This window comes from Mandrillus leucophaeus, unplaced genomic scaffold (genome assembly GCF_000951045.1).
Source record: "Mandrillus leucophaeus isolate KB7577 unplaced genomic scaffold, Mleu.le_1.0 Scaffold759, whole genome shotgun sequence".
Classification (NCBI taxonomy): domain Eukaryota; kingdom Metazoa; phylum Chordata; class Mammalia; order Primates; family Cercopithecidae; genus Mandrillus; species Mandrillus leucophaeus.
Window position 1 is genome coordinate 152,985 of NW_012108241.1, and position 20,323 is coordinate 173,307.

Below are 20,323 nucleotides of genomic sequence, written 5' to 3' on the forward strand. Positions count from 1 at the left end.
AAAAGTTATATACCTGGTCCAGGATCACACAGGCAATAAAGGGCCTAGCCATGGTCTGATCTCCAAAGCAGCCTTTCTTCAACTACTAAGAAGGCTTTGATGATTTAGCTAAAGTGAACTTTTGAAAGCACAATTCTGGGAATTGTTTCATCAATTATACTAGTAAAATAAAATATTCCCTTTTTGCTTTCTTTTTTATTTTAAAATTATGGTATCAGTGGACACAATTAGCTAGCTGGAGGGCTCACCTAGATGTTAAATGGTTAATAGAGGTCACAGTGTAAATGAAAACATCCTGTAATCTGGTCGTTTGTCAGATTTGTAACATTTCCATTTTCTTCCTTCTCTCACATCATTTATATATCAGTGTTTGCATGATTACAGCGGTTTTTTCTAATATTATTTCAGCTCTAACTGTTCCCTAAAAGCTACTCTATGTCATTGTGACTGGCGCTGGTTCCTAGTATGCCTGATAGTGTGGAGAGGTAAGATTCCTTTTTTTTTTTTCCTGTCAGCGATAGCAGCTGTCAAGTCCTAAAACACTGAAAAACTGATATTAATACTGTTTTTGTCAAAGCAAGGGCAAGGCACTTCAGAAGTGAATAAATCTAGAACAGCCAACACTGCAGTCTCTTGAGCAGTTTGTTTGTTATAAATACAAGTCAATACCACAAGATGGCACCTTTTTACTTTCAACACCTATGATTACAAACAATTATCTTCATAAAATGGTCTCAGCTTTTTAATGCGTTGTTTTAGATATTATTGAAACCTTATAAAAGCAAGACTTTCTACAAACAGGATTGGTGTTTGATGTATATTAAATGAGGTCAGATAATTAAATTTGAAAAAAGAATTTATAAATATTCAGATAAGAAAATTGAAATTACAAAAGCAGAGTTTGTCATCATTAAACTGAATTACAACTGTGTGTGGTTAATGCTATATCTACATGGATAAGTTTTTGTTAAAATACAGTTTTAGTAATCAAATAATCTACCTCATTCTCCAATTTGACCACATATTTCATTTGTACACTCTAACATTCAGTACACATTCCCTGCAGAAATGACCTAGCTTTCATCTAGTCCAGCAATTAACACACACTCTGCTATTTTCAGTAGCTGCAAACCATGAAGTGCCATCATCCCCTGGCTACAAAACAAAATACAATATTTAAAGGTTAAAAACTCAGAGAATTTCTGAAATGGTAATCCATTTTCTCTGTGTTCATGAAAATAGGCAATCCAATTTGAAAGTCTTTAAACCAATGTAAACTTTAGAAAACTCAGTGTTGACGTATGGGAAGAATAAAGACTTTGCACTAATATAGTGCGTAACAATGCAGTGTCAGACTCGTCATTTACAGTAAATGCCTTGATTGGACTTTCCTCTGGATTGTCATTATGCTGCTGAAGATCAAGTTTACTCAAGTCTGTGGGAATTCCATCATGTTTTCTTCCTCCCAGTTCCAAACAGGAAGAGAAGGGTTTTCAGGTCCCTTGGGAAAACCAAAAAATAAAACACTCACACCCACAAACAACTTGAAAACAAAATGGCAGACCTAATAATCCTTGACTCCATGTCCAAATGAAGTTGAGGCAATATTACTTTTGCAATATTTGTATTCTGCCCAATATATCACATCATGAGATTCCTCAAAAAACTGAGAAGTCTGAGAGCTACAAAAGAGAAAGCGGTTAAGGCAGTTGATGTCTACATTTGGATTTCTTTTTCAGGTTACATGTCTAAGTCTCCATCGTAGGCTAAGGTCAGAGGCTTCTGTTGGGGAGGTGTGCTTTGATGTGGTTTTGGCTTCTTGCTGCAAAGGGAAAAAAATTCCTCAGATAAAGTAAGTTCAGAGAGCTCTGTTTCATCTGCCAAAGACAATTTTGAGGTACAGAAATTCAAGCGGTAAAAATGACAAAGAGATTCATTTCTCTAGATGTGCGAGTTTCCTTTTGTGAATATTGAATGCTTTCACTCTCCGCGAAGGAGAAGCCATCATTTTACACAATCTTAAAACTGGTTTAGTGGAATGGAGGAACTTAGTAGAAGGGCTGTTTCCGTTTTATATTCTTGTTGATATACAACAACGGGAATGTCTTTTCTCACTAATTTTTAAGCTTTTGTGACCTTCACATCACAGATGCTCAACATCATAAGCAGCTGGAGCAGCCAGGCCTCACCCTGCTGGTCTTGTTTTTCAGTAAACACACTTCTGCTCTGACCTGGAACCTGACATTTAGCTGCCAAGATGCCAGAGTGTGTCAGGAAAATTTAACCAATTCTACTCCGTGCAAAGCCATTCTCACCTGGTCTCTGCTTTACCTGAAGTCCACAACTTTGCCAGGTCAGAGAAGGCTGTTTTTCCTTCTCATGGAGAGAAAACATGTTGAACAACATCCCCAAATCATACAGCAATGCCCCAGATGTGGGGCAAAACACCCTGCAGTACATTCCTGGTTTCTTAGTACAGGAAAATCTTAACTTGTATTTACAAATGCTTGTAACCTTTAATTCTGCCACTTAACTTCTCTCACCGCCACACTTACCCTCCCTCCTCAAGGTTCTTCGCTTTGCCTGGCCTACACAGCCTGACTTCACCTCTCTCCCTGTCTCCAACCTTCCATGCTTTTATTTTATATTAGCATCTATTGCTTATTGGATGCATACTAAGTGCCAAGATCTGTGCTGAACATTTTACACAAAATCTCTCAAAACATCCCAGAACAACCCTGCAAGGGAGGCATTCGAATTATTGCTACTTTACAGAGAAGGACTACCGATGTTGTTTACATTCCCTCAGGTCACTGAGTGAGTGGCAGAGCCTGCATTCTAAGCAAATCTAACACATGGACCTGAGCTTTTAACCTTTTCACCACACTCTCCATATATATATATACATTTGGCACTTGGTAGAAATTCATTTGGCACTTGGTAGAAATGACATTTTTTTGTCTGCACCTATGAATTAATTTTTGTATTCCGAGTGAATCTAACTTAAAAACAAAGATTTTAATCTATACAATTCAGTGGCATGTGGCACAGTCACAGCGTGTGTACCATCACCATTATCTAGCTCCAGAACCTTTTCATCGTGCCAAAAGGCAACTCTGCACTCTTCCAAGCAGTCTCTCCCCCATTTCCCCCCGCTCTCAGCCCCTGGCAACCATTCATCAATTAACTTTCTGCCCGGATAGATTTTGATATCTTAAATGGAATCATGCTGTATGTGGCCTATTGTGTCTGGCTTCTTACACTTAATGGCTAAAATGGTGAATTTTATGTTATGTGAATTTTACTGCAATAAAAAATATTTGATAAAATTAAAATGGTTGTAGGGAGAAACTCCTAGATAAAAATGCTCAAGTTTTAATTTAAGGAGTAAAATTAATTTTTTGATTGATGTTTGAAGCAAATGATACAAGTTAAAGAAATAAATTAAAAATGGTTTTGGCAGAACCCCTAAAAGGAACTGCAGATTCTCCTGGTGCCCCCTACTCTGGCACCTGGCATGCTGCGGGTGCTCATTGAGAATGTGCTGAGTGCTGGGCAGAGATGGCTGCAGGCAAGCAACTTCCAACCAGAGAAGCTGCGGAGATGCAAAAACATGATTCAGAATTTTCTCCAGAGGGAGCTTCAGCCTTCAATTTACTGCTTTCCAGGTCCTCTCCAATTTTCAAAAAGGGTATTGCTTAATTATCTGAATAACATCCAATTTAACTTTATCTATACTAAATATGTTCCAGTGACTCTAATTATACTGATGAGCTCAGGCTCTGGCATGAACCCCGCTTGACATGGAGTCCTGGGTATCCCATTCCACGGCATTTTAAGGTGCTAAGAAATCACACACACACCAGAGGTTGAGGCAATCTGAAAGTGACAGCCTGTAAATCTACCCTGACGGTGGTGGTGGTGACGGGGTGGGTTGTCTTAATGGCAAAAAAGAGTACATGGAAGTTCATCTGAAATTACAGCAGAAGTCTTCTCCCTCCCACCTCTCTTGGCTTTCTTTTTTTGTGTGGGAAGGGTGCAAAGAAGAAGAGAGGGCTAAGAAATATAGTTGCTTCCAAAACAGAGATTTTGGCGGTCTACCCTTAATTGGCATTTGCTAAAGGCCACTGGGCAAGGATAAATTAGAGAATCCTAAACACTGGGGAGTTGAGAATGCAAAGCCAGGAGAAAGGCTAGAGGTGGTCATATCTCTATAAAGAGACAATACTATCTCCGGGGAGACACGTCAACTTGGCCAGTCTGTATGATCTAGGCTTGGAATATTCGATTCCAAATTTACACAAATATGTTCATACCACTTACCATGTTTGGAATCATGGACACTGTGGCCACCTCTGGCGAGAAGAGGGGGCTACTAATAGGTAGGCCTTGGACCTCTGTGGGCCATGTGGTATGCTGGGGTTCATTGGGATTAGGACCTCATTTATCATGCATCTTTTCATATTGTGCAACCACCTCCCAATTGCCAGATACCAAAATCGCAATTACGAATACATGAGATCTGAGAAGTTTTATGGCTTAGAATAGATCAGCCTCCTCTCAAATATTAATCTCTGGACCACTGAATATGGTAGCACTTCGCCAAATAGCGGCTTTGCAAGGCTTTCTGGCTAGTAAAAAAGAACCTCAGCAGGAGGAGCTGAGGGGCAAGACTGCACTTAGCAAGGCCAACATTGAGGAGGCCAGCAAGTAGGAGCCTTGTCTTCAGTGCCTCTGGCTTGCTTTCCTTTCTCCCTACAGTATCCATATTTTTCCTTTAGAAGTAAGTTTATTTCTTTTTTTTTTTCTCCTCCACTCTGGTTTCAGAAAAGGTATGATCACCTCCCTCACTCACTAAATCAGGACCCATAAATGTCTGGCACATTATAGGCCACCAACACCACCAGTCATCCTGTGCCCAGGTGGACATCTCTAATCCATCACTCTATTCTCTCCTGTTGAGCTGAGGTGTAGCCTCATCATTCTTCCTAACGGAGCACTCTTGACAGCCATAGCCACTTTTAGAGTTGGCACAAAGCACAGAACCATTTTGCAATCCTAGCTGTGAAAGATCACTGGCAGACACATTTTAAAGTGACCTCTTTTAGGGTCATTTGCATTTTAGCAAAGGATAAAAATTCATTAAGCCAGAAAAGTGAGCTCATTGTGGACTGACAAGCCAGCCTCTGGCACTTCTCAGCAAAGACTCATTCTCAAGCCAGGAGAGATTAACTAGTTTGATGAAAGCAGCAAACCATATTTTGTTTTGGCAGCCACTTGTGAGAGACAAGCCTATGGAGATGCAAGTACCACTCTCAAATTTGGGAAGAATGAGAGTGTATTACAGAACTATGCTGGGCAAGGCAGACTGGACATTATTATCTGGTGTAACTTCCAGGTGCTACATCTAGGTTAACAGAAAGTTCATCCAGTGGTCATCCCCATTAAATTGCTTCATGGATATTTACTGCCAGGGGAGAAGGGGCATCAATAATATTTCTGAAACTCCAAACACTAATGGTAGATGTTCAAAGCCTAGTATTAGAAAGAAGTAGTCTTTAGAAGACTATTTTTTGACATTTTCTCAGAAGCATTTTCAAGTTTTATTATAAATTGCTTTCATCTGAAGTATACACCAAAGACCTGGCATATTTTAGCAGTTCTCTTGTCCTAAGGCTTCTGTTTTTGGCAAAAACATAAAATCTCTAAAACTGTCATCCTCTAACTCTTCTGCAATCCATTTAATAGAATTAGATGCTGGGAAAATATCTATTTGGGTTTCTTTGGCGGCTCATATGTAACCGTAAATGGTACATGTTTTTATATCAATAGGTCTGTACCAGGTCTACAGCTTACTTCACCTGTGAAACAAGGAGCCTCTAAGAAATGTGGAAGCTATAGACATTTTGTTGAGTCTAAGGAGTTTTGGGCATCACTCAAGAGAAAGAAATCACAAAGATTCAAAGGCCAGTAGAAAGAGTGTGCACTCTAGGGATAGGCAAACCTGGGGTTGATTCTACCATGCTGGTGACCTCAGAAAAGTTAAGAAATTTCACTAGGGATCAATCACTGTTTAAAATAGGGATGGCAATAGCAACACCTCCTTGGATTATTATGATTGAATAAGGCAATGTATGTAATATTTGACATATAAATATTAGACTTTTTTTCTAGACTGTTTTTTTTTTTAAATACAGGCAATAAGTTTTTACTAATACATTTTATTTATTTGCTCAATAAATCTTTATCAAATTCATGCTTTAAAACAATCCATAAAGCATAGTCATTACTTCTCTCCACCCAAACTCCCTGGGGTTTGATAGAGGAGGAAGATGTTTATATAAATAACAACAATATTATAATGGCATAAATACCACGAGAAAAGGGACATGAACAAATTATTCCAGACTGTTTAAAAAGGAAAATGTTGGTATTTGAGTTTTACAGGGATTAATGAACAGGCAGAGTACCAATAGCTAGCAATGGAAAACAAGGAGTAAGCCACAGAAGCAGAAACTTCCTTGGAAAATTAGAGGGGCAGTTCCCTAAGTGCCTGATAGGGTTAGATTTTGTTTCCCCACCAAAATCTCATCTTGAATTGTAATCCCCATAAACTCCATAATCCCCACATGTCAAGGGAGAAACTAGGTGGAGGTAATTGAATCATGGCTTCCCCCATGCTGTTCTCAGGATAGAGAGTTAGTTCTCAAAAGATGTGATGGTTTTATAAGGGTCTCCTTCCCCTACACTCAGCACTAAATCCATCCCGTTGCTCTGTGAAGAAGGTACCTGTTTCTCCTTTGCCTTTGGCCATGATTGTAAGTTTCCTGAGGCCTCCCCAGTCATACAGAACTGTGAGTCAATTAAATCTCTTTCCTTTATTAATTACCCAGTTTTGGCTATTTCTTCATAGTAGTATGACAATGGATTAATATAGTGCCCTAATGTGAAATTATTCCTCCTCAAAATTATCTTTCAGAAAGAGGCGACAGTCTTATATTCAATGACTATAAAATCTTTTATATAATGAGGGGCTACATTTGCTATACCAAAAGCTATTTTAAAAAAATGCAAATCACAGATATACACACAAGACAAATAAAATGGCCATCTCCCTAATGTATGCAGATAGGTATTTGGATGTGAGGATAAAACCTCTGAAACAGCAGCACAAAGAGATCCAAAGAAGTGCTGTATCTCAAACAACTTGGGTGGAAATGAATATACTAAACCTGATACTGAAGTGAACTGTGGAAAGAAAGACTAAAGCAGTGATAAGAGTGACTTATCTGAAAGGTAGATGGAGACACTGAATAAAATTATGTTATGAATATGAAATTAGAGAAAAATGAGCATTTTATATAATGAAATACTGTATTTATGTGTGATATAAGATAATAAATGCAACTATAATTTAGCACATTGATTAAATATTAGCATAGACAATTTACTATCTTATCTAAATCAAAAGGTTTATTTAAAAAGTCAATTTTTTTCTTTTTAAAAAAATTTTCCTTAGTTAGAAAATGAAGACTTAAATGTGTTTGAGCCTATATAACATATGTGCCTGTATAGGGTATAGGAAATTAGTAGCAGATACATTTGAAAGAGTTGTTTGGGCTCCAGTTGTGGAAGACTTTAGTCAACTGGTGAGGCAGCCAAAACATGACTTTAGTTTTGCTGTCAGTGGGAAGCCAGAGCTCGTGTGTGAGTAGGAAAGGGCTGATCCCTGGAGCTAAGCTTCAGAAAGACGAATCTGGCTGTAGACTGCAGATGGGAGCCCGTCCAAATATGAGCGCTACTTCCACAGGGACATTATTAAAGGCAGACATTCAGCATGAAAAAAATGTCTATGAGATACAATGTGCATAAATACTTATGTAATTTGGCTACTGAAAAGTAAAGAGAAATTTCATTGATACTTTATATTTTAAAATTCACCAAAAAGCGATGTAGCAAAGCTGCACTTGTATCCCATGAATATCTATAAAAAAATTCTCTAGAAAGTGGTTTGTTAACAGAATACAATGATGTACCTAATTAATTCCCAGAACTTAGAGTCATGCAGAAAGGGGCCTTAATAAACATTTGTTGTCAAAGGAATAGATTACGGTTAATACATTCTTAGGTTGAAGGGAATGGAGAAAAATAAAAAAGGCAAAATGTATGTGTTACTACATGTAAATTTTTAATCTTTTAAATATTTAAGGGAAAAGGGAAGCATAGAATCTGGATTTGGGGATATGGTTGGTTACTAACAGCTAGAATTCATCTAAGCTTTTATAGACGGACAGACTATCTAATTACCTTACACTGGGTTGGTCTATTGATTGCTTTGAAAGTAGTTTCCTATTGGCCAAACCTTCATGTCCTTTGCTGCAATTTAAGAAATTTCTTCTTTGTTTTAATCTTTTCTGGTGATGAATGCTTCCTGTTCCTTTAAACCTCATACAAAGCTTTCAAATTCACATTTGTTAATTAAGAGTAGATCTAGGCAATACTAGCCAAACATCAATTTGAATAAAGAAAATCAGTAAAAAAAAATTGATTCTAGGATGAATGACCAACTGAAGATGACACTTTTCACTACAACAACAGGGAAATGTTAGTTGGATAGAAATCTAATTTCTAGGGCAAAATTTCTACCACTATAGGTGGTAGAAAGAATTAAAGTCATCTTATTTCCTTCACCAAATTTCACTGACCAAGAGCAAAGATTTAAAAACCTGTGTAGCCTTGGAAACAGAATTTGAGGTTAATAGACAATGGCTGAATTTGAATCAAAATTAAAACTTGGGTAAAAATTCTCAGGAAAATAGTCTCTGAAATAGATGATGAATATAAATATCTTTATTAGGAGAAAAAATTGAAGTAACACTTTGATCTCATGAAAATTAAAAAAAAATCAATTGAAACTTCTGCTCAAAAAGCTGATATAATATTCTTAGCACACTTGAAAACATTAACATCTACAGTTGACCCTTGAACAACACATGTTTGAACTGCATCAACTTACATGCAGATTTTCTTCCGCCTCTGCCACCCCTGAGACAATAAGGCCAACAACCCCTCTTTCTTCCTCTTCCTCCTCAGCCTAGTCAGTATGAAGACGGTGAGGATGAAGACCTCCATGATAATCCATAACTACTTAGTGAATAGTAAATATATTTTCTGTTCCTTATGATTTTCTTAATTACATTTTCTTTTCTCTAGCTTACTTTATTGTAAGAATATAGTATATAATTCATAAATATATAAAATATGCGTTATTTGACTATGTTATTGGTAAGGCTTCTGGTCAAAAGTGGGCCATTAGTAGTCAGGTTTTGGCGGAGTCGGAAATTATACTTGAATTTTTGACTGTGTGGGGAGTAGGCACCCCAGTCCTCACACTGTTCAAGAGTCAACTGCATTTACTTCTGTCTGGTTTCAAGAGCAGTTCATCAACTAAAATATATTCTGTATGATGAACTAGTTATTATTTTCTGAGATTAATAAATTCTCAGAACTAGTCACTTTACAAAATGGTTTTTTATTTTTTTTTGGAAATGACCATCAGTTAAATTTTGTCTCATAGCTTGTCAATATAAAAAAACAACTTGCTCTACTATTTAAAATGTGCTTACAGGTTGTTTTAACCAACTGGTCAGTTTAACCTAACCGTTCAAAATTTAAGAACAAAATTTAAGAACTGAAATTATCTGTAGTAATTTTCTTAGCCTGGACCACAAATTAGAATTACCTCAGAAGCTTTTAAACACCCAGATGATCTGGCCACATCCAAGACTAATTAAATCAGAATCTCTGAGTGGGGGGGATCAAGCATGATTCCCTAGGAGACATCAATGTATTGTCAAGGCTGAAAACTACTGATCGAAATCAAAACACCCAAATGGAAAAGTTCTGACCAATGATTTTCATATTATTCAAATACCAAATTTAAAAAAGTTATCTCAAATAAGAACAAAAAAAATAATGATTCCTCATTTCAACTATTCAGCCATTCTACTGTGGAAGATTATTTCTTGGCCTCAAGAATTCTATTATAATGGGCAATGATCCTGAGATACTTTTTTCAAGTATAACATTAAATCCATAAAAAATACGGAATATAAACTTTTTACTAATTAGTACTTACCAAACAAGGTAGGAAGTAAATACTAGGAAAATCATGATAAGAAAAGCGCCACCTGAAACGCCATAAACCCAAATTTTTACTCGGCCATCTGTTTAAAACAGAGATAACATAAGAAGCTTAGCATACAGAAGTCTGCAGCATTTGAGAGACAGGGCAACATTAGATCTGACAACCCCAAGCTGACCATTAGTTCTGTACTTGAACACCAGCACCTTAGCCAACTGTGCACTCAACTGCAGAAGTTAGCAATGTTCTAGCATACTCTGTAAATTGCCAGGTATAATCAGAAATTAAAGATTGTCTTAGAACATCATAGGAATATGGGTTTCCTACTAGAAATTATGTCTATGAAAACAACTTTAAAATATTACATGGCACCGTTTTTAATGGACTTTTATAGATAAACAGTTTGCATTGTTGTTTGATTTTTAGCAAATTAACTCTCAAAAGCATTAGGTGTAACTTCATGGCACCAAAATTTTTATGTTACTGAATGTTTTACTTTTTATCTGAATTCTGAGACATGCACAAGTCATAAGCATAAGTGGAAATATCCATAGGTAACAGCTCTCCAATGATGAAAAATAAATGAAAATGTAAAATATAAGATAGTCAATCAAATTTTTTCATAATACCAAACAAACACTGGTAATCATTATTTCATAAAATCCAGTCAATTGGTAGGCTAACTTGAATTTAAGGTGTTTATAGTTATATGCATATACAAAAATATGGCAAAACATTTGACAACATAAAAAGAACAAAGAAAATTATAATTAAGAGACAACTTTGCATGGAAAGAAAACTACTATGACCATTTTTAGGGGCTCTACTTCCAAAATGACGTTAGGCAAACAAAAACTACATGACCATACAAGTTAATCAATTCATCAAATTACTATAAAATTATCACCATGTGTCTACAAGTACACATTATTTTGGATCTGATGTCTACTACAGTTAACAAAATACATTAACCATGTATTTTAATCTATTATGTTACTTTTATTCTATATAAGATATAAGCTTGAGTATATATATACATACATTCACAAATATATATATGCTTTTTCTACATATGATAGAAACTTGAGTTGTTTCTGTCACTCTAATGTTTTTTGCTCTATTTTATGTGAGCATATAGCTAACTAAACTTAGAATTGGACTGACAAAGGCAATACCTCAGTATCCCAAACGAATTGCATTTATTTCTGAAAGAAACACACAGAGATTCATCATACTACACCAACGTAATTAACTACAGGTCCAAAATACACGTAACAGTATCTTATTTGAAAAGCTTCTATGCGGGGAAAAACAATCAAAATCTATTGTAAACAACACTTGTTTTGAATAAAATCACAATTACTTTCAATTACATTACAACTACCTATTATAGTTTTTGCTTATAGGACACTTTCAAGTCTCAATCAGATTTTAGAATAAGGTTCAATGTAGTAATGGTATTTTTCTATGGTCATAAAACTTTTACTAAAGCTTGGATTCTAATCTCTTTGAAACACTAATGATGAAATGGCCTATTCTGAGTTTTTACGTTGGTCAAAAAGAAAAGTCTTTCCTGAGTTAGGACGCTCCTTATAGCTTATAATCCATAACACCCTGATTGATTCATTGGGAGGTCCAGTGCTTTTAAATCCCCAGTTTAGAAGTATGTGGTGGTATAAAACCTTTAAAGCCATGTTACTTAAAAAAAGCATTAATGTATTCTATAAGGACATAAAAGATAGGCTAAACCTTCTAACTATTAAAAAAGATATGTAGTGAAAAATAAGTCTTCCCACAACCCTCTCAATTCCCTACAGAGTAGCTATTACTGTTACCAGTTTCCTTGTGAATCTTTCTAGTTCTCTGCATATGCAAGCACCTGAGCACACATATACCAATTCATACACTTCTTAAAAAGACAAAAATGGTACATATCATTCACTTTGATTTGTACTTTTTCTTCCACTAAACAATATAGGTTGGAAATATTTTCATACTAGTTCATAAAAGAAGGTCTACCTCTTCTTAGTATCCCTGTGATTCACCATGACACAGTTATATTTTGGTTTTCCCATTATTCTATTTGTGGGCATTTATATTGTTTTCATTCATTTGCTATAATAAGCAATCATATAATTAATATAACTTACAGACGTCTTTTAGTATATGTGTATATAACTGCATGATGAGTTCCTTAGAGGAACATTTTAGGTCAAAATATATGACAGGTAAATAAATATATTAGTATGGCCTAATCGTCCTCCTGACAGGTTGCTCTAATTTACACTCTCACCATGAGAACCTAATGAAAGTTGTAAACTCTCTCAAGACCAAATACATATTTCATATACACTTATCTATATATATACAAATATAAACACACACACAATTTATATCCCAATATACATATATATGTGTAAATACATATTTTTGTGTATCTAGACACACACAGACACACACACGTATACTCACACATATGATATTGTTGTTTTAGTTAGATCTCCAAGTTCCATCCATGATAAAAGGTTAAGGGCTTACTTGTGGATTCCAAGACTCATTTCCCTGGGACCTCAAGTTAATTCTCTTTCAGAAATAGGGTCCACAGGCAATGGGTGAATCTGGTTATATTTAATATCATGTTTCCTTCACATTTAAATCTACTTCTAATTTAGCATTAAAGCTAATGAGATGTTTTTAAACACCTTTGGCATTCCCAGACACGCAGGGGAATCAAAAGTTAACTAAGATATGGTGGTATTTCTTAAAAGTTGACTGAGGTGTATAAATATTGCTTCTCCAGTTAGATCTGTGTTTCTCTGGGCCTGGGCTTTGGATTGTGTTCCATTTAAATGGGTCATCAAGACACTTCCGGTACGGCTAAGGCCTAGGGTCTGGAAGGAAAATTCCTAGGGTATATTTGCCTGAGTGATTTCTGTGTCTTCCCTTCCTATGCCCCAGGAGTTATGTTGCTTTCCTTGGTCATTTTCAGCGTTTGGTTTCTAAAAGAAGTATGTCTGATGTCCACAGAGTCTCTGGCTTTCCCCTTCTACCCAATTCACAAAGTGGGAAGCAGGGACAGGGGTTTGTAAAAGCCTTAAAGGTCTGCCTTTAAAACCTTCCTCTGTCACTTGCTGGTGGTCTGAAACTGATAACATTAGCCTGCACTGCCATTTTCAGTTACCTCATCTCTCAAATGGGATGATAACATCTCATTAGGTTCTAAGAACGTAATGAGACATTTCATGCTGTACAACTAGCCAGCACAGAGCCACAGGGCAACAGAAAACATCTAATAAATGTCCATTCCTGCACTTAGTAAAAGTCGATTCCTGAGCCCTGCAGGCCTAATACTGCAATATCTACGACAATCCTGCAGGATAAATACCACTAGATTGAGTTTATAGATGAAAAAATGAGGTCCAGAGAAGTTAAGAAACTACAGCTAATCACAAAACAGGTGTGTGTAAGCCATGAGGCCAGTAAGGTCTGTCTACCTTTGAAACTGATACTCTTTACCTTTTCACCAGTGTTTCTTGAAGCAAATAGGATCTCTGGACATTTCTTATAAGTCCTTGAGATTCTATTCCAATTTTCTCATTTAGTTATATACACAAATTCAGTTATAAGAGTAGATCTTTTCTCAGAGATAAATTAGGATTGAAAGATATTTTCAGGTGAGGTGCAGTGGTTCATGCCTGTAATTCCAGCACTTTGGGAGGCCAAGGCGGGCAGATCACTTGAGGTCAGGAGATTGAGACCAGCCTGGCCAACATGGCGAAACCTGTCTCTACTAAAAATACAGAAAAATTAGTCAGGTGTGGTGGCAGGCACCTGTAATCCCAGCTACTCGGGAAGCTATTGCAGAAGAATCGCTTGAACCTGGGAGGCAGAGGTTGCAGTGAGCTGAGATCACACCACTGGACTGCAGCCTGGGTGACAGAGTGAAACCCTCTCCCCAACCCAAGAAAAAAGAAAGATATTTTCAAAGGATATTATTTTGTTACTTAACTCACTGTCTCTTAGACTGGGGTTGAGAGACTTATGTTCAACCATTCATGAAAACACTGTACACTTAAAGGGACTCATGCATCATGCAATATTCAAATCTGAGAAACCCTGAATTATGCCATACTGCCTCTTTCTTCTCTCCTCTACATTCTCCTTCCCTTCTCCTTCCCTCCATTCCTTCCATTATGAGAAGTGGTCAAAATATAGACCTCCTGTGAGAAAATTCTCATTTCTTACAACTGAAACTCACCTGGATCAAGTGGTTGAAGAGACCATCCTTTAAAAATATCATGTATTTTTGAATTCACAGGTCTGTTTTTCCCAGAAAGGTTTTTCACATCAGCTTTTTTATCCTCTGAGCCTGGTACTTTCATGCAGTAATCCAGGAAACCATTTGATCTCATTATCTCTGTATAGCCCTTCTCACAACCACAGACTCCACCCTATAGCATAAATAATATTTTTATGGTTACACAGTGAGTCAAACATATGAATGAATAAAAATACATATGTTAAAATCACTTAATATTTGCACTATACATCATGGCAATTTAGGGTTTGGGGCAACTGACTTACCAATGACATGATAATCAAATACATAGTTTGTCTTTTTAAATTCCAAAGTCAGCTCTTAAATCAAATGTTAGGTTTTTCAAATGTGTTTACAATTCTGACACCTGCCACATATTAAACCATAGTTCTTTGTGAATAAAGTTAATTAACTATGTCTTTTCCTCTCTTTCTTTCTTTTTTTATCTTTTTTTTTTTTTTTTTTTAGATGCAGTTTCACTCTGTCGTTGAGGCTGGAGTGCAATGGCGCAATCTCAGCTCATTGTAATCTCCGCCTCCCAGGTTCAAGCACTTCTCCTGTCTCAGCCTTCTGAGTAGCTGGGATACAGGCACCTGTCATCACGCCCTAGCTAATTTTGTCTTTTTTTTTTCTTTCAATAGAGACAGGGTTTCACCATGTTGGCCAGGCTGGTCTTGAACTCCTGACCTCAGGAAATTTGCCTGCCTTGGCTTCTCAAAGTGTTGGGGTTACAGGCGTGAGCTACCGTGCCCAGCCATCTTTTCCTCTCTTATGGAGATGTTTATGGCATTTAATCAAATTATCTTCAACTCTTATCTCCATTTGTTTCAGATCCTTGTCTACTTGCTCCAACCCACCCTTCCTACTGAGAAGCAAAGCAACAGGGATTATGTACATATCTTCTTTGAATTAAGTGCTCTTGCTATCACAGCTGCTAAATCCCTCCATCACCTTTTACTGTTGACCACTAACTGTTAGAGTCGGTAGCTAAGAAGACATAAGCAGGACAGGAGAAGGGTCCCCTACCAGGAATGTCAGGCAACCAGTAGGTGATGGTTAGGCAGTTGTTAAACTGTCTCGCTAACATAATAATTGGTTGCAGCCAGCACTAGGGAAAGGCAGTCTCCCAAAAGATAGAAAATACCTGAAGCTGGTGGTCAGCAGCTTCCTGATAAAATCTCAGGAGTTGGGCAAATGGGCTCAATCATGCTAAGAGGCAAAATGTTAGAGTTTAACTGGTATATGACCTTCCTCTAGGAAAACACAACTTGTAAGGGAAAAATGCCTCAAGTGAGCATGCGTACAACTTCAGTAAACACACTGTGCATGCGGCCCCTCCCAAGTCCTGGCAGGTCACTGTGCATGTGGATGGTGCACCCTAAGGAAAGAATCGGGGGAGAAGGGAAACAACCCCCACCCCTGAAGCATGCCAACATATAAAACCCAAGTCAAAGGTCAAGGAGGGCACTTGGATCTCTTTAAGTTGCCTACTTGGCCTTCTTCCAAGTGTACTTTACTTCCTTTCATTCCTGCTCTGAAACTTTTTAATAAACTTTCACTCTTGTTCAAATACTTGCCTCAGTCTCTCATTCTGCCTTACGCCCCTCAGATGAATTCTTTCCTCTGAGGAGGCAAGAGTCAAATTGCTGCAGACCTGTACGGATTTGCTGCTGCTGATGTAACCATATGAAACTACGTCTCTGCTCGAAGGCTTACTTCTGCACTCAAGGAGGGCAGCCTTACATGGGAGATAAAAGACTTCACCAAAGACACATGCTCAAGAGAAATATACCTATGGCTATCTGAGTTATTCCTTCCTTGTAATAACTCGAGTATCATCCCACATCACATCCCTAGTTGGCATTGTAACAATGGGTCTTTTATATTTGTCTGTAAGTTTCTGGTCATTTTCAAGTACAATGAATGTGACCAAGAAGCAGATTATTGTGACACATGATGGATGAAGATTCCTATCTGCCTCTGGAAGTGAACGTGAAAATTAACAGCTCTTCCTCCAGCAAGTATACAGACCATAGAGAAGAGTGGAAGAGAATAAGCATAAGATTATGAATCTCTATGACTTCGCGCTTATGGCTCCTTAACTAAAGCTATTTATCTAGCATTTTCTGAACAGAACTTAGCTTCACAAAGCTACTCATGCCAATCTTCAACAACCAGTTAACTTTATTTAGGTCACCAATTATTGACTGAACACATGATTTTGAGGATAAATAGATACTAAAAGTAAACAAGGCACCTCAATTTTCTACAAAAGGAAAAAGGTAAGAAAAGCACATGTTAACTGCCCATAGTTTAGTTCAGGTTGTAGTCATATAGTAATAACACATAGATATCATATTTTCAGTTGGTTTTAATTGAAAGTATCACAAAATGATATCTTCATATCACAGTAGAGAGATCTAACTAAGAAAATTTGTATATGCTCAGCTATTAAAGCCATATTCTCAAGATGCATCTCTATTTTTAGCATGAGAGAAAAGTTGTAACCAGTTAGTCATATGTTCAAGAGTTCAAGGAAAAAAAGTAATTTCTGTTTAATTAAAGAGGACATCTAGAGAGTTGGTGAAAAGCTACAACTTCTACTTTTCAAACATCATTAACCCAAATGGAGTTGTTCCTGAACTTCTCCTCTTTTCCTTCTATTGCCCTCTGCAAGCTTACCCACTGTCTTTTCTGTGGTAAAGAATTAACCCATCTTGAATTGCAAGGCCAATTATAGGACTGAGTACTTGAATTATTTTTAATCAAATCACTTTTAGAATAAGCATACTATAAGAAAAAGCTTATTTCTTTAAAAAAATTAATACAGTTTTTAAAACTTATAATGCACTGCACACTATGAGTGCCATTGATTAGAATACATTACGTGTTTTACATTAATTCCTGAGTTGTAGATGGGAGTTACAGGAGAAAAAGCATAAATAAATTTCTGCTTTGAAAAAAAAATACACGCACAACCCCTACCCCACACACATATTTTTTTCAATCATAGTCACATATTCAGCTTATTTACAATAGACTAAAAATGTACTCACTCGACAGTAATCATAGTGTAATACAATTTACATAATAACTTCAGCAAATATGAACATTTATAATATCTTTCAAAATAGGTGAGGCGTATAAAAGGTTAAGAAGAGAAGACGTAAGTCAACTGAGAATACTTATTGATAAATAGAGCTGTAATTTATAACATAAATTAGACATTTGAAAGATAGATTTGGCTACAGACAGATTGATAGAAAAAGACTGTTCTCCTTAATACATGGTCCTAACAAGAAATTCTTTATAGCTGGGATTACTCCTGCAAATGCCTCTAGATGGTATCATGGGCATGTGGAACTGCTGCTTGAGCTGCAGCAGACAGGAGAACATCTGATTGTATATGTAAAACACAGCAACTAATGCACTTATAGAAGACTCCAGCATACGACTCACCTGTGTACAGTAGGAGAAAGGTTTTCTGCAGGCTGGAATGCACTGCCGAATGGCAGCAGGACGGGCCTGAGGGGAGCAGCCTCCTACAAAGGAAATTCCATCATCATTTGCAGATTTCTCTATGATAAACATTTCTAATTTTTTGGTATTTTTTTAACCTGTGGCACTGGCCTCTTTGCAACAGTATTATTATTTTTGAAAAATCTATTTGCCAACATTGTGGTCCAAGCCTATTTTATTGATTACATTAAAATGAATTGTTTGAGATGGGAGGCTCTTCTAACAGAGGCTATTTGCAGTAGAGTTTTTATACTTGTTTATTGGCGATGTGATTCTATCATATGGCTATGCTTGAGCGCAAAGTCTATGACAGCCAGAATCTGTAGAAGAATTGATAAAATCTAAATTTAAACTCAGGAGCAGAAAACATATCTGCTGGAATACTCCTTCTACATATATACTGCTCCAGCTCCTGAGCACCCAGCTAGGCACTAGCCCAGTTTCAACAACCCAGTAAGTGCTAAAAGAATGCCACGAATGAATTCATGGGACCATGGTATCAAACATGTTGGTAGTATTTTTAAATATATTTCAGCTGGAATACATACACACAGAGTCACATATAAACACATTCTTAAGAGCAAGCACCGAAGCTCTAGGAGAGACAATCAAACATCTGACACAGTACTTGTTGCTGCTTCGTACATATTTTTGAGTAAATGGATGAGACAATGTATGTCTCTATAACTGGACAATCATTTACACGCTAGTCTTGCTTTGCTAAATTCAAGGTAGTAAAAGAGACATGAGACAAAGCCTAGAGACAATTTGACGAAGCACCATTTATATAGTACTGGTTGCATGGAAAGGTTCTAGCCTTTGGATAACTACAATTGCCAACCAATTATAGTTTATAGTTTTGTAGCTAGCAAAAAGCTCTGGGCCTAAGGCAGAGTAGGGAACAGTCAGACCTACATTGTCCCTAGGAATGAAGCAGCTAAATTCTCACTGTGACTTGAAAAATAACACAAGGAATCCACACAGAAATTTTTAAAAAGCAAAATTCACAGTCCAGAATTAGCATCTAGGTGTGAAATCGATAATTTGGGTGTTAGTGGCAATAACCACACAGTCCTATTTCTACCAACTGTGTTAGTGGTGGCGGGGGAGACTTTCCGCTCTTTAAACCAGGGATCTCCACAGCAGGAGTACCTCAGCGGGAGGAGGACTCTTGGGAATAGGAAAGAAAATCTTGGAATTTACATAGGTTATAAAACATATTTTTTAATTCTAAGAATTAAATTAAGCTTTAATAATATTTATCAGATGATACCGGTGACCTGAGCTTCTTCATCAGATGACTGCATGTTATACACTGTGCAAGACGAATTCCGAGCAGAGAATTGATAGCGAAGCCCCTAGAAGTATGTTAACTCTCAGCATATTGCAGAGTATGATACCTTCTGTGTTCCTGACTTGGGAGACTTAGAGTATATTTAGTTTTAACAACTTACAAAAAGGGTAAGTAGGGTAATTACTTAAATAATTAAGTAAATTATTTTGTGGATAAACTATGAATTAAAAACAATACAATAGTGCAAGAGCAAGTAAACAAGAAAAAGGAGGAACTGACAGTACTTCTATTCCTATAGGCATTTCAGCTCTTGCACAAGCTCTCTGTAAACCATAGTACTAAGTAAACATAATGACAATTTAATTTGCTTGGACAAGAAAGCATTTAAAAACCTCAAAAATTGGCCAGGTGCGGAGGCTCACGCCAGTAATCCCAGCACTTTGGGAGGCTGAGGTGGGCAGATAACGAGGTCAAGAGATCGAGACCCTCCTGGCCAACAAGGTGAAACTCTGTCTCTACTAAAAATACAAAAATTAGCTGGGTGTGGTGGTGGGTGCCTGCAGTCCCAGCTACTCGGGAAGCTGAGACAGGGGAATCCCTTGAACCAGGGAGGTGGAGGTTGCAGTGAGCTGAGATTGTGCCACTGCACTGCAGCCTGGTGACAGAGTGAGACTCTGTCTCCAAAATAAAACAAAACAAAACAAAACAAAAAACCTCAAAAATTATTGAGAAGACCAGTTGTACAATCAAATAGTGTCTGTCATCATGAATGAGGGACCTTATGCTCAGCCTATATTTAGATATTAAGAAATAATCATGACTCACAAAATATTCAAAAACTAAGCATCCAGTACATGAATACAAATACCTGTAATTTACATCATAAAAGCTTTCTATGTTTATTGCGGCACTATTCACAATAGCAAAGACTTGAAATCAACCCAAATGTCCATCAGTGATAGACTGGATTAAGAAAATGTGGCACATATACACCATGGAATACTATGCAGCCATAAAAAAGGATGAGTTTGTGTCCTTTGTAGGGACA

The 20,323-nt window shown here is 37.0% G+C and overlaps 1 protein-coding gene across 1 annotated transcript in view; it reads right to left on the reverse strand.

Annotated features, from left to right (window-relative positions):
* Nucleotides 1–630: 630 nt before the first annotated feature.
* THSD7B (thrombospondin, type I, domain containing 7B) overlaps nt 631–20,323 on the reverse strand; it is a 649,627-nt gene continuing 629,934 nt past the window's right edge. The window contains exons 25-28 of the mRNA XM_011966357.1: nt 17,922–18,004; nt 14,403–14,595; nt 10,139–10,226; nt 631–1,822 (exon numbers count right to left, since the gene is read on the reverse strand). Coding sequence (XP_011821747.1) covers nt 1,741–1,822; nt 10,139–10,226; nt 14,403–14,595; nt 17,922–18,004 — 446 coding nt within the window. The 3' untranslated portion in view covers nt 631–1,740. The remainder of the gene's footprint in view (nt 1,823–10,138; nt 10,227–14,402; nt 14,596–17,921; nt 18,005–20,323) is intronic.